This window comes from Elephas maximus, chromosome 8 (genome assembly GCF_024166365.1).
Source record: "Elephas maximus indicus isolate mEleMax1 chromosome 8, mEleMax1 primary haplotype, whole genome shotgun sequence".
NCBI classification, from domain to species: domain Eukaryota; kingdom Metazoa; phylum Chordata; class Mammalia; order Proboscidea; family Elephantidae; genus Elephas; species Elephas maximus.
In genome coordinates this window covers 8875218-8890451 of record NC_064826.1, presented here as the reverse complement: position 1 = coordinate 8890451, position 15234 = coordinate 8875218, and the positions used below count along the sequence as shown (strand labels likewise).

At 44.6% G+C, this 15234-nt stretch overlaps 1 protein-coding gene across 2 annotated transcripts in view; it reads left to right on the top strand.

Moving 5' to 3' along the window:
• Positions 1–15234, top strand: part of WEE2 (WEE2 oocyte meiosis inhibiting kinase) — a 37002-nt gene that overhangs the window by 9718 nt on the left and 12050 nt on the right. The window contains exons 2-6 of one of the 2 annotated variants that reach the window (XM_049894639.1): positions 278–740; positions 5994–6190; positions 8197–8248; positions 12364–12536; positions 13674–13795. In XM_049894639.1, the coding sequence (XP_049750596.1) occupies positions 339–740; positions 5994–6190; positions 8197–8248; positions 12364–12536; positions 13674–13795 (946 nt within the window). In that variant the 5' untranslated portion in view covers positions 278–338. Of the gene's footprint in view, positions 1–277; positions 741–2425; positions 2914–5993; positions 6191–8196; positions 8249–12363; positions 12537–13673; positions 13796–15234 lie in introns of those variants that run through there. The other variant, XM_049894640.1, reaches the window with a different exon arrangement.

The window sequence follows — 15234 nt, the reverse complement described above, 5'->3', positions numbered from 1 at the left end:
ACATTACAGGTTCCCAGATCCACGGGGTCTTTCGGATGTAGGTTCAGGAGACTGTGAGCTATCTAGAAGAGTTTTACACATAAACTGGACTTCATTGCTCAAAGAGCTGCTGGAGTTTCCTCCCATCAGAATGGAGATAAGGGTGTAGCTGGGGTCTTGCAGAGGGAAGATGTGCTTAAGGGGGTTACTAACTGTGTCTTGGTGTAGCCGGTGGGTGAGGGAACAGCAGGCCACAGCTGGGAACTTGCCGCTCAACCTTTCCTCCTCCCTTCTGCAGAGGGCGCAGTGCTCCCCTCTGACAGTCCCCTCTACCTTCGCTGGGAAGATAGTTGACCCAGATGGATGACAACGGAATTAACAAGGAGCTGAAGCAGAAATTAAACTTCTCCTGTTGCGAAGCAGAGACCAAGGAGGAGCAGGAGAAAGCACGAGAGCCCCCAGAAGCCCAGAGCCAGATCCCAGAGAAGTCTGACTTGCAGGCGGCAGAGGTGAAGCTTACTCCTCCCAGCACTCCCCTTCAGAACATCCATGGACTCAACACAGGTCAGGGGAAGGATGGAGTGAGTCCAGATCCAACGTTGGGGACTCCAGATTCGATGCTGAGGACTCCGGTGTTGAGCCCTCCCAGATGTCCTGAAACTCCAGCCCCAGCAGATAGGCACCCTCTCGGACTTCCCGGAACACCAGCTCCAGCAGACAGGAGAACTTCACTGCACTGTGGCAGCCCCTTCACACCCAAGGTGAGTGAGTGGTAGGGGAGAGGGCCAGGGCTCCAAAACCTGTGCTCCTTAAATCCAGCTGGAAGAGAAAGAGGGCTTGGCAGCTTATGGTATGTGATATATTTGTCTAACATGCTGTGTGTCCTCAATGATGTGTTTATTGGTGACAGTGAAGAAGGGTTTAGTTACCAGAAAACAGAATTAAATGTCTTGCCAGCTGCCTTCTCCAACTCTTTGGAATGAGCCGTTATTTGGTGGGGGTCCTAAATCAATCCTGGATGGGGAAAAGCTCCTAGTTAAAGGATATTGGGACTGAGGAGAAGATTGAGATCGAGCCCAATCTATGCACCTTAAAAAAAAAAAAGACGAGAAAATCATGGTCCCCGGGAATGAACTGGCCTATTGCCAGTCAGTGCTAAGTCAGGACATTGAAATCCTGCCTATTCTATTTTATTTTGATGTATATTCTATTATTTCTATGCTATGCTTATTCTGGTTTTTTTTTTTTTCCATCCAACTAGCTCTATTTTATGTGATTATCTATTAAAGTTTCTAATATCAGAATGCTCACACCCACTGTTTGAATGTATTCATCTCTTTGCTGCTGCTCTTTCTTGAAAGAACTCTTCTCTTCTTCATCTAGTGAAGTAAGGCTCTTCTGAGGTATGTGAGCAAAGAGGCAACTTGTTGATACTTCTTTACAAACTGAGGAATGCTGTATGGATTTCCTAGAACTTCCATACAAAGTACCACAAACTGGATGGCGTATGAAAACAGAACGTTATTGTTTCACAGTTTTGGAGGCCAGGAGTCAAAAAATCAAAGTGTTGGAAGGATTGGTTCTTTCTGGAGGCTCTGAGGGTGAATCTGTTCCATGTCTCTCTCCTAGCTTCTTGTGATGGCCAGCAATCCTTGTACTTCTTGGCTGGTAGCTCCATCACGCAAATCTCTGCCTTCATCTTCACGTAGCTGTCTTCCCTCTGTCTCTGTCTCTCTGTGTGTTTTCTCCTCTTTTATGAGGATACCACTCATATAGGATTAGGACCCACCCTACTCCAGTATGACTTCATGTGAACTAATTACATCTGCAAAGATCCTGTTTCCAAACAAGGTCACATTCACAGGTAGTGGGGGTAGGACCTCAGCATATCTTTTTTGGGGGAACAATTCAATCCATAACAGATGCCAAATGAGCAGAGTTCCTAGCAGTCAGCACATTCCTTTATTCTTGCTGTCCCTGGTCTCCTATTACCTCTTCCACGTTATTCACGCTGGGTTTGGGGCAGGGATACCTCTGTTAGACTCAGTGCTGTGGTGCGTGATCCCTGGATTGGAGCCAGCTCTGCTTCCTGCTGGCTGAGTGGGAGGTACTAGAGATGATCACAGTAACATCTGTGATCCCACTACGGCACAGTCACAGCCAGTGTGCCTCCTCAGCACCCGCTGAGTACGGGCACCGCGTCTGCGCTGGAATGCTAAGCCTCCTATGTGAGGTGTAGGCAAGCTACCTTAATATGTCCGCCTGCAGGATTCTCAGTGGTCCCATCACCAACTAATGGATCATCCATGTGTTCATCGTTTCATTTACTCATTCATTATTTGAGACCTAGCTGTGGCAAGGAGCATCGGAGATAGTCTTTGCCCTCAAAGAGCTCCCGATCCTGCAGAGAGAGGGGACATGTGCCTGTAGACTCCACATGGTAAGTGCTTCAAGAGGGGCTAAATGGAGTCCTCTGCATGGATTGCTTCTCAGTGCAGTGACTGGGAAAGGTGGATGAGGCCTAGGACAGGCAACGCAAGCTAAGCTCAATTTTGATATGTGGAAACTATGGGGAGAGTGGGCTGATAGTTCCAGGCAGAGTGTGGCCCTGAGCAGGAGTACGCCAGCAAGATAACACGACATGGGTCTGCTAAATGGTCTGTATATTTCATTCATTCATTCATTCAACACTTAAACAGAAAACCCTGGTGTGCTAGCAGATCTTCTGCTGGCAAAACCCATTTACTGCCTTCACGACGTGCCCACAAAATGGATTCGGATAGATGAGTGAAGCAATCATTGAAGTTCAGCTCCTCTGTCCCAGAGGAGGGGTAGTGGGTGATGAGGACGCCTCGAGGAAGAGCTCTGAGTGAAGTCTCCAGATATCAGGGAAGCCTTTCCAAAGAAAGTCAGGTGCGAGAGACGTCTCAAAGGGTGAGTTGGCATTCACAAACAAGAGGGGCATGAAAACTACAGACAAAGGGACCAGCACCTACCAAGTTATGGAGGGGAAGGATATAAACAGCATGCTACTCAGTGCAGCAGAGCGCGGAGGAGATGAGGCCGGGGTAGGTAGGATGGAGCTAGATCAAGATTTATCCTGAAGGTGTTGATAGAGCCATTGCATGGTTTTAAGCAGGGGCATTTGAAAACTCATGGCCTCCACGTGTAGGGTAGGCCACAGCAGGATAGGCCTGGAGGCAGGGAACTATTCACTGCGGGTCTGGAGAAAGAGGAGAAGGGCCTGAACTGGGACAATGGTGGTGGTGGTGGTGGTGGTGGTGTTAGTGGCCCCTTGAGCCACCCTGACTCCTGGCAACCATGCGCACAGTGGGACGAAACACTGCCTGGTCCCGTGTCATCCCTGTGATTGGTGTGACCGTCGAGCCAGCCTGACTCCTGGCAACCACGCGCACAGTGGGACGAAACGCTGACTGGTCCCGTGTCATCCCTGTGATTGGTGTGACCGTCGAGCCAGCCTGACTCCTGGCCACCACGCGCACAGTGGGACGAAACGCTGCCTGGTCCCGTGTCATCCCTGTGATTGGTGTGACCGTCGAGCCAGCCTGACTCCTGGCCACCACGCGCACAGTGGGACGAAACACTGCCTGGTCCCGTGTCATCCCTGTGATTGGTGTGACCGTCGAGCCAGCCTGACTCCTGGCCACCACGCGCACAGTGGGACGAAACACTGCCTGGTCCCGTGTCATCCCTGTGATTGGTGTGACCGTCGAGCCAGCCTGACTCCTGGCCACCACGCGCACAGTGGGACGAAACACTGCCTGGTCCCGTGTCATCCCTGTGATTGGTGTGACCGTCGAGCCAGCCTGACTCCTGGCCACCACGCGCACAGTGGGACGAAACACTGCCTGGTCCCGTGTCATCCCTGTGATTGGTGTGACCGTCGAGCCAGCCTGACTCCTGGCCACCACGCGCGCAGTGGGACGGAACACTGCCTGGTCCCGTGTCATCCCTGTGATTGGTTGCGGTTTGGACTGTTGTGGTCCACAGGGTTTTCACTGGCTGATTTTCTGCAGTCGATCACCAGGCCTTTCTTCCTAGTCTGTCTTAGTCTGGAAGCTCTGCTGAAGCCCGTTCAGCATCACAGCAGCACACAGGCCTGCACTGACAGACAGCTGGTGGTGTGCGTGAGATGCCTTGGCAGGGAACTGAACCCGGGTCTCCTGCGTGGGAGGCAAGAATTCTACCACTGAACCACCACTGCCCCCAACAATAGTATAGTTTTACTTATTTTGAACCCATATTCAGCCCTTACAGTGAGCTCCCAGGAGCACTGTGAGCTCCCAGGAGCACTGTGAGCTCCCAGGAGCACTGTGAGCTCGTTGTCGAGGGCTTCGCCCGACTGTAGTCCCAGGGTTACCCGCCCTGTGAACTGTAGGAGGCATGTAAAGCCCCGTGAAAACCCTCGACTCCAGTGGTGACTTGCTTCTCTTCATCCTTTTCTAAATGCTGGGTTACTGTGCATAGTCTGCAGCATCCTAAGTTTCTGCTTATATCCGTCATTTATTATTTATAACAAGTTCGTGTTCATTCTTTGTAGACTCACAAACTTTAATTAAACTTTCATGCAGTGAGTCAGGTTGTGGTCTACTTTCTGCTTCCACGTTGAAAAGTCACACGGAGAGCTTATCAAAGCAGTAGAATTCCTTCGAAAGGGCCTCACGGTGCCACGATTATACTGCAGGGTTCCATCGTGGCCGGGTACACACCTGGACCCTTGAAGATCTATAGCTCAGGTATTCCTCTGGCCCCTGAACTTAGGTCATGGTGGCATTCTGCTGTATCATCTAACTTCTCTGCCTTTGATCTCTTTCTTCTGCCCTTTTAGGGCCAGTTAGTTTTCAGGTTTATGTTCTCTTATTGTACCCCGCTTGGAGTAGTAAGGAGTCCTGATGGCGCAGTGTTTAGAGCCTGGCTCCTAATCAAAATGTTGGCAGTTCGAATCCACCAGCCACTCCTTAGAAACCATATGGGGCAGTTCCTGTCCTGTAGGATTGCTATGAGTCAGAACTGACTCAACAGTGTCGGTTTAGTTTGTCTTTTTTTCAGTGGGAAGACCTGCTCATTTTTCTGTTTGATGCTGTGCTAGTTGTAGCCGTGGCTAAGCCCTGAATGAAGAGCTCACTTCTGAGTGTTATTTTAATCTCCATCCCATTTTACAGAGCTCATCTCATTTAAGGCTAAATTATAAGTGCAGTTAGAAACCTCTCCTTTCATGTGTAGATAGTCTTGAAATCTTTCCTTTACAAAGTGATTATTTTCGAAACACTGATGAGCCACTGAGAATGGACTGTGCGTTCCTGAAGAGCAGGTCTCACCTCCGTACCCTCAGCATGTAGCTCACCACCTGCCACTCTGCTGGCACCAAACAAATGTTCGCATCAATAATCCAGGGAAGTTAAATATAAACGCTGAAAGGACAAAGACCAGGTCTTCTATAGTCATTTTTGTTTGTCTAAACTTAATTGGAGTCCCTGGGGGGTGCAAATGGTTAATGTGCTTGGCAGCGAACTGGAAGGTTGGAGGTTTGAGTCCACCCAGATGTGCCTCGAAAGAAAGGCCTGGTGATCTGCTTCCAAAAAACCAGCCAGTGAAAACCCTGTGGAGCACAGCTCTGCTCTGCACACATGGGTCATCGTGAGTCAGAGTCGACTTGATGGCAACTATTTTTTTTTTTTGTAAACTTAAAAATCCTCATCTTTAAAAGTTGCATGTAGGACTAGAATTGGTGGTCTTCATAGCTAGTTATCAGAATTTTCCAGGGTGGTAGTGGAGCTTAACAGAAGTAAGATTCCTGTGTTGAGTTCATAAATCAGAATATCTAGAGGTAAAGGCTAGAATTGGCATTTTTTATAAGGAGGCCAGTTATCGCGTAACTAGTTGACACTGAATCAGATAAACTCTAAGATCCCAAACAGCAAGGACATTTAATGGTTTAAATATTAGCAGGATTCACTAAGCCCGTCCTGACTCCCTTTTGTCATCCCATCCAGAGCCAGCTGAGCCCGACGGCGGTCTCTCCAGCAGGGAAGGTCTCCTGCCGGAGCTCCAAGCACCTGAGGCTGACGCCTGTGTCCTTCATGGATGAGACGACCTCATTGGCTCTGGTCAATGTCAATCCCTTCACCCCAGAGTCCTACAGAAAGTTGTTCCTTCAATCCAATGGCAAGAGGAAAATCAGAGGAGAGCCGTGAGTGAACCACTGCCCACGACTTTTGAGAACTAACGGTACTGTAGCTCAAGGGGGTAAAAGGTCAGCAGCAAGCACTTAGTCACGTGAAGTTCTACGATGTTGTGCGTATTCCTGCCTTCCTAAATGTCAGTGTTGGTTTTAGCCTTCCTAAATGTCAGTGTTGGTTCGAACCTGTGTCGTCACAGACAGCTGAGCATTCTCCACTCTGATGTGTGCTGTGGACGCCTTCCCTGTAAAAGGCAGGACAGAGCGAGAGACCTCAGACTTCCCTTAGGACATTGAAGGGGCTGTGGAGTGGCATCCAAGGGTCTCCTCAGGCTACTGTGGGGCCAGCAGTTGGAAAAGGGGTTGTTCACACTTCACAGAGGGAGCCTATTGCTGTTTCGGGTCTGGCTTGTATGCATGGCGGTGATGGGAACATAGAGCAAGGATTTTAAGCTCTCAGCGGATGATGGAAGATCAGCAGGAGAGAAAAAAGTAGCGTCGCTTTCAGCGGTGCTAGAAAGTAGAAAGCCAACTGCCCTGTTCCACGGAGCCTGTGGACAGGGAGAAGTCATCTCAATCGGGATTTTGCCTGTTACTCAGGGGGTGCTTCTTTACCACATGCCTTCAGTGGAAGCACCTCTGAAATAGGGCAGTCATTCGTGTTCACGCGTACTCAGCAGAGTGCATGCGCCGCAGGCAATCGGGTCTGCAGAGCGTTTAACGTGCTAGGTTGAGTTTGTTTCTTCGGAGTCCATGACTATATACTAACCAGACCTGTGGCCAGGATAGGTTTTCTCCACACTGTCTCCTGGATCTTATGTAAACAGGACTTCAGCACTAGCACACAACAAAAACCCACTTTGGCTACCAAGAACTCTAATGGTTTTAGCTCTTTAGTGGTTTCCAGTGAATTCTAGTGGTTTCACCTCTCACTGAAACCAGCGGAAAGACCACAAATTTGAAATCCTGGCAATGAAAGTAGTAACACTTTAGTAACATTCCTTAGTGCTTCTGAGATGGTATTTTCTCTCTTAGTTATTATGGTGTTGTTTTATAAAGTATTAGGATGTAGTATTAAATCTAAGGCACAGATGTCAGGATCAATTTATGTCCGTGAGTGTCAAGTCTCCCCTTTGCCATTCCTACCCCATGTGTCTCCAAAAGAAAAGTCAATAGTTAATGATCTAGAAATTGACACATTGCTTAAGGACCCAGAAGGCAACTCCTTATGCCAAAGAGCTTCAGCCAGGGTTAGAGTCACCGCGCTGTCCTCACCGTCTGCCTGTGACCCTAATTCAAAGCCAGGCTCTGGGGGAGTGCAGTGTGGTGATGAAAGGCAAATGCTTTGGAGCCAGACTTGGTTTTAGATCTCGGTCCTGCCACTTACTAGTTGTATAGTCCAGAGTTATTTCATGTCTCTAAGCCGCGGTTTCTTCATTTGGGATGATAATGCCCACTTATAGTTTCAATATATTTTGTACGCTTTCTTGTCTCCAAGTTTTGCCGCATGTTGTTCTACCTACTTGCCCAAAACTCTGCTCCTTTCCAGGCCCCTTCCCCTTAGCTAGTTCCTACACATTCTCGGCATTGTATCTTATCCTGCATTCTGGGAAAGCCCTTTACTTCTCACAAGATGGACCTGGATGCTGTCCATGGTACCCTTGGTGTCCCAGTCTTGTTTTTGTTGTTAGGTGCCCTGGAGTTCCTTCTGACTCATAGCGACCCTACAGGACAGAGTAGAACTGCCCCATAGGGTTTCTAAAGAGCTGGTGGATTCGAACTGCTGACCTTTTGATTAGCAGCCATAGCTCTTAACCACTTGCCATCAGGGCTCCATCCTGTTCTTACCCTGTCTTATTCTTATGTTGTCATTTCTTGCTTATCCTTGCCCCCAAATATAAACAAAATTGGAGAGGGGAAGGAATTGTCTTATTCACTCTTACAGTCCCAGAACCTAGCGTAGCACCAGGCTCGATAAATGCCAGTCATACGCTGAAATAACTTTTTTTTCCTCCCAGCGAGGAAGCGAGTCCACAGGAAGGCATGGTAGAACAAGAGCTGCCTGCCAAGGTGAGCGTGTTTCCTTGACTCAGCTATTAGACCCCTGTCATTGCATTCTCCTATCCTTTCCGCCCCTCACCCATCTCTCCCCCCACCACACACACTTTGCAGCTTCACAGAAGTGCTTTGTGTCTGAATTTACCTGGACTATAATCAGGGTCTTGTATTCTTTGCTGTTTGTTACTTTGCCAGGAAGTATCTGATATCATATTGCTGAATCATTACCTTGGAGTATTTTTAAATTAAAAGTTGCTGCTTCTGTCTTTGATCCAGGGAAGAATTCTGTACTTATGGGGTAGAAAAGTGAAGGGAAAATCAAGATATTTAAAGTTCCCGAATGGAAAAACAGAGCAGAGAAAAATGGCTGCAAAGCCAGAGCTGCAGCTTATATGTAAAATTTTACCTCCTAAATATGTCAGTATTTACTGACTTTTATAATGCTCACAATCTTTGACCTACAATTCCTTACTTGATCATCTACCCTAGGAATACTTTTTAATATTTAATAATTTAAATATTTTCCCAGATGTTTACTGCAGCCTTATCTGTACTAGCACAAACCAAAGGGGGAGAAAGGTGAAAACCAAGAGTCCAGCAATAGGAAAATACCTATGACTAAGTAAATTAGAGTTTTAAGTCACTGAAATATTAAATTGCCATTCCAAACAAAACCAAACCCACTGCCATCAAGTCGGTTCTAACCCGTGCCACCCTATAGGACGGAGTAGAACTGCCACATGGGTTTTCCAAGGCTGTAAATCTTTATGGAAGCAGACTGCCAGGTCTTTCTCCCAAGGAGTGGGGGTGGGTTGGAACTGCCCACCTTCTGGTTAGCAGCTGAGTGCTTAACCGCTGTGCCACCAGGGCTCCTAAATTACCATTTATATATATATTATGAAAATACACTTATGTCGAATGTTCAGTGTACAAAAAAGACTCAACATTTTATAAGATAAATTATCAAAAATGTATATTACACATAAATCAGAGAGAATTGGAACAGGCTGCAGCCACTGTTACTTCAGTGTCTTTGAATGGTGGGAACTTAAGATTCATTGAGTTTTCCTTCCTCTTAATTTATAAATTTTTTTGAAGCAAGTTTTATTTTACTTAGATAGAATGTGCTAATTAAAAAAAAATGTTAGTGCGTGGCTATTATAAACATGGTTTTAATACTATATGTCCTCAGATATCTAAGGTAACAGAATTAGGTAGCACGGAATGCCACATGGAGCCGGCCTTCATACGTAGGTGATCCTGACTCATGCTTTCACTGTTTTACCCTAACTTACCTTATAAGTTGTCTCCTGGTTCCAGACAGAAGTGCCAACAACATTTATTGAACGTTCAATATGTGCAAAGCATTACACTTACAGCCTTTGTAGGGGCTGGAGACTGGAAACGATAGAAAAGTCACTGCCCAAGAGGCACTGGCTCTCTAACATCTTTGAAATACATCTCAAAACAACCCATAAATGAATGGGGAGCTAGACCGTGTGTGTACTTATGTGTGTATAGTCAGGTGTACACATATGTACAAAGTGTGTATGCATATCCATATGTATATATATTTATAAATTCATCTATATGGGGGGTAGTAGAAATATTTTTTTATGTCAGATATTTTAATGTCAGATGGATCTTGGCTGAAAGCAGAGAATGCCCGGAAGGTGTTTATCTGTGTTTTATCGACTATGCAAAGGCATTCGACTGTGTGGATCATAACAAATTATGGATAATATTGCAAAGAATAGGAATTTCAGAACACTTAATTGTGCTCATGAAGAACCAGTACATGGACCAAGAAGAAGTTGTTCGAACAGAACAAGGGGATAATGTGTGGTTTAAAGTCAGGAAAAGTGTACATCAGGGTTGTATCTTTCACCATACTTATTCAGTCTGTATGCTGAGCAAATAATCTGAGAAGCTGGACTGTATGAAGAAGAATGTGACATCAGGATTGGAGGAAGACTCATTAACAACCTGCGTTATGCAGATGATATGGCCTTGCTGAAAGTGAAGAGGACTTGAAGCACTTACTGATGAAGATCAGAGACCACAGCCTTCAGTTTGGATTGTACCTCAACATAAAGAAAACAAAAATCCTAACAACTGGACCAATAAGCAACATCACGATAAATGGAGAAAAGTTGTTAAGGAAGCAGCAGTGGAAATCAAATGACACATTGCACTGGGCAAATCTGCTGCAAAAGACCTCTTTAAAATGTTAAAAGGCAAAGATGTCTCACTTTAAGGACTAATTTTGCACCTTACCCAAGCCATGGTATTTTCAATCACCTCATATGCATGTGAAAGCTGTACAATGAATAAGGAAGACCGAAGAAGAATTGTTGCCTTTGAATTGTGGTGTTGGCGAAGAATATTGACTATACCATGGACTGCCAGAAGAACAAAGCTGTCTTGGAAGAAGTACAGCCAGAATGCTCCTTAGAAGCGAGGACGGTGAGACTTCATCTTACATACTTTGGACATGTTATCAAGAGGGACTGGTCCCCCAGAGAAGGACATCATGCTTGGTAAAATAGAGGGTCAGCAAAAAAGAGGAGGACCCTCAACAAGATGGATTGATACAGTAGCTACAAGAACAGGCTCAAGCATAACAATGATTGTGAAGATAGTGCAGAACCCGGTGTTGTGTCATTGTGTTGTACATAGTGTCGCTATGAATTGGAACCGGCTCGAGAGCACCTGACAACAACAACAGATGTATTTTTTTGTAGGAAGCAAGACTTGAGTAGAAGAGATGGCATATTATTATTGTGATAATTCTAGGCAAAGGAAACAAATGACCTTTAATGCCGTGAAGGCAAGGGAAAAGTGTGTACCTGTGGGAGAAAGTTGGGCAGGTGGTTAGGGAGTCAGGGAGGCATGTTAATGGCAAACTGGCTTATTTGGTGTCTGAGATGAGCATGGGAAGGTAGTTCATGTACAATTGGTAGAAGGCCTTCAGGCGTTTGAACAGAGGCTTATGAGCAACATTTAGGTGTCTCTGATCTACAGTATTATTTTTCAAAAATAATTGTTAGTAAAGAAGAGACAGAGGGAGGGCTGGATAGTTGTAGGAAATGCAGACAGGGTGGAAACAGAGCTTGGAATGGCTAGGGGCAATGAAAATTGTAGCTCTTGCTGATGAAGATTGATTGGAACTGGATGTTGAAAATGAAGAGCTAGGACGAGTCAAAATTTTTAGAATTCTTAAAGTTATATGAGAAAGAAATCCTTGCTAATGGCATTGGGAAAACATAACTTCAGAAAGATAAAGCTGCTTGGATTGAGATTCACATGAATATAAGTAGACCTTGGTGGTAATAGCTACTTACTGCTCACTGAAAAATTTATCATGGGCTTGGGATTATACTAACTTATTTTACATGTTCTCAGGTAATGTTTAAAAGAACCCTGGTGAGTAGTCGCCATGATCCTTATCTTACACTTCAGAAAACTGAGGTGGGTGGTTTACTAGCTGGGCAATGTTGCTGGTTGGCCAGTAGGGGCGCACACGCTCCGAAATATCCAATGAAACCATTTGGTTCTCCAGACTATGATAAAAAGACTTTGGGGGGAGAGAATTGAAGACAAATATAGTTATTCAATTTGAGGTGGAAACATTAGCAGCTAGACCGTGAGACAGGTAGACGAAAATCAAAGGGAGATGTCTTTTAAAAAAATGTTTCACCCTGCCGCCAGTAGAGGGTGTAAGTAGATGTGTCCCCTGTAGGAGCATACCAGAAAGGGTAGTGTGGCCAGACAGAAGAACGAGTGTTGGAAAAGATCCGAGGGAAACGAGGGTGTAGACTTGGATGGAAGGCTTCAAAGAGCCCAGAAGGCCGTCTTGCTACCATGAATACAGACACAGATAGAACCTGTTGGGTTTGCCTCAAAAGTCTTTTTGAAAACTAAGAGCAATTTAGGGATGCAACACGTCTCAATTTTTTTTTTAATTTATTTTAATGAAGATACACGCAACAAGACACTCGCCAATTCAACAATTCCTGTATGTATAATTCAATGATGTTGATTACGTTCTTCCACATGCCTCAATTTTATTGCTCAAGATATGTTAGGAAGAATTTTACTTTAACTTCCGTTTTTAATTTTTTCAGAGATGTGTCCTACGAGAAATCAACATGACTTCCCGCTATGAAAAGGAATTCTTGGAGGTAGAAAAGATTGGGGTTGGTGAGTTTGGTACTGTCTACAAGTGCATTAAGAGGTTGGATGGATGTCTTTATGCAATAAAACGCTCAACAAGACCGTTTGCAGGATTCTCAGACGAGTGAGTACCTTTGAAATGTACTGCAAGTACACACTTGGATTGAAGAGCTGTTTCTTCTCAAAATATTTTAAATAATAGCACTGATATCATTTAAAAACATACCATTTACTCTTTTTTTTTTATTATCCTCCCTCAATAGTATGCTGTCTCACATTCATAACCTTTCTGAATTTTCCAAATCAGAAAAATGAGTTATTTTCTAAACTATATCGTGGTTATTTCGGACTGTGTTGTTTTGTTTTGATTTTGATGGACCTCTTGGCTTTGCCTTCTACTATTGGTCTTACTGGTTTTTTAATTAATAGATTTATGGACTGTCTTCTGGTGCCTGTTTAGTTCTTCAGAAATATCGCTGAGTTGGAAGTTACTGTTAACTCACTGGTTTACTTCTACCTTGTATTAATAATGAATCCAATAGTCAAGTTATTAACAAGCATTTATATTTCATTCCCAGAACTACTTGTTCAAAAGTTCTTTTTGGTCACAGGGAAAACAAATATTTTCAGAATCAGCCAGTGCTTTTTAAATACTTAGAATATAATACTTAACATGCTGAATCTGAAGGTACAGGCCTTGGAGCTCTTCATTTTTATACTGGAATTCACTGAGAATTATATTTTGCTTTTCTTGGGTTGGGCTTTCCCTTCCATAGTGAATAGCTCTCCCCAAGGCTGTCCCTTCAGCGACATCATATTGGCTGGGTTTAACATTGTGTCATTGAGTCTGCATAGAGAAGACATAAAGCCTGTCACAATATCTACGGTTTTTTGCAAACCTGTGGCCATGCTATCTCACCTCTTTATCTGGAGATTGCAATACAGTGTAATTAAGACCCAAAGCATGTCCGCCATTGGGAATGGGCAGACCAAGGTTCTGGCCTTGGGCCTACTCTTCCCTGTTTGAATTTGGGTCACCCATTTAACTTCCTAGAGCTCTAATCCTGTCTGTGAAATGGGAATGATAATACCAACCATACTGAGCAGTTACAAAGATTTAATGAGATAAAATGTAAGTGAAGTAGCAGGTCCTCAAAGAGCATCCCGCCAGCGTGTCGGTGATGCCTCACAGCTCATCTTTTAAAGACATTTTGCGTATGTTCTCTTGATGACTTTTCCTCAATGCTCTTCTGTTTCTTAGGGATTCAGCTTTGCGTGAAGTTTATGCTCACGCTGTGCTTGGGCATCACCCCCATGTGGTACGTTACTACTCTGCGTGGGCAGAGGATGACCACATGATCATTCAGAACGAGTACTGCAACGGTAAGTACTGAGCGGATACCTGCAGGGAGGGAGAGGAACGCTGCACTGTTTTAAATAACAGCACTGGTATCATTAAAAAACATCCCATTTGCTATTCTTTCTTTTTTTTTTTAATTACCCTCCCTCAGTTGTATGCTGTCTCACATTCAGGACCTTCCTGAGTTTTTCTAGATAAGAAATGAGTTATTTCCTAAACTATGATCTGATTATTTCAGATTGTGTTTTTTGCCTTGTTTTTGGTGAATCTTTTAAAGTCGTTTTAAAGAAAGATTTCTTCAGGAATCTTAGCCTCTCAGTTTATGCCAGGCATAGTGGTCATACCTACAAAGTCTTGTTTGGAAGCAGAGTGCCTGAGAAAATGTGATGAGCTGAAAATGAATTTTCTTGTTATATGAACCTCAAAAAGGGTTCAGGTTATTGGATTATTTCTTGCAAAGCTGATATGTTGCTGATACATAGAAATTATCACTCCCTTCAAACTTTACTTCGTGCTTAGAGATGGAACTTTACCCTAGCGATGAGTGGTATGTCCTCATTTTATCATTTGCTAAGTATTCTTCCACTTACTTCTGTCAAGTCGATTCCAACTCCTAGTGACCCTGTAGGACAGAGTAGAACCACCCCATAGGGTTTCCAAGGCTGTAAATCTTTACGGAAGCAGACGGCCACATTGTTTCTCTGCAGAGCAGCTGGTGGGTTTGAGCCACCAACCTTTTGGTTAACAACTGAGTGCTTAACTGCTGTGCCACTGATGCTTCTCTGCTCAGTATTCTATAAGATACAAACCATACTCACTATGATTTTTTTTGGAGGAGGGGACAGGACTTTTTTCATCTTGCATTGGTTGGATATGCAGCCAACTTCTGATTAATTTTCAAGTGGATCCCTGAGCTGGGGACAGTTCATGCTTTTTGCTGCTTCTTTCCTACCTTTGAGCGTTGGGTGGGATGGCATAGTGCTGGTTGTGAAACTCAGTGGCTTCGGATATATTCTCCTAGGTCCTTCAGGACCATGCATTCACAGGGCCTAGTACAACTCTGTTTTCTGGGTGGCTTAACAAAGACGGATTCCTTTGGTTTAATATAGCTCTATTCTATGATTAAGGGGTTGGCATAACAGCAGTTTTGTGCTGTTAGTCTTGCAAATATTTTTCTATGAAAATATTTCATAGAAAAATAAGGATGTGGCTTTTCCTTTCTTGCGATGTACTGTGTGAAAAAAATCAAACGGTGCAGGGCTCTTTGGATCAGAATGAATAATCTGCTACTCACTGACACGGTCACAGGCTTCATTAGTTACATATTAATCAGGACCACGATAAATGGAGCAGGGTTTATCAGGATCCAGGTTTCTCCAAAAGGCTCCTTTCCAAGGCTGGGTTATTTAGTTACGTCTAGGCATGTCCCTTGACGCGTCGTGGGTGAGAACCAAGGAAACTC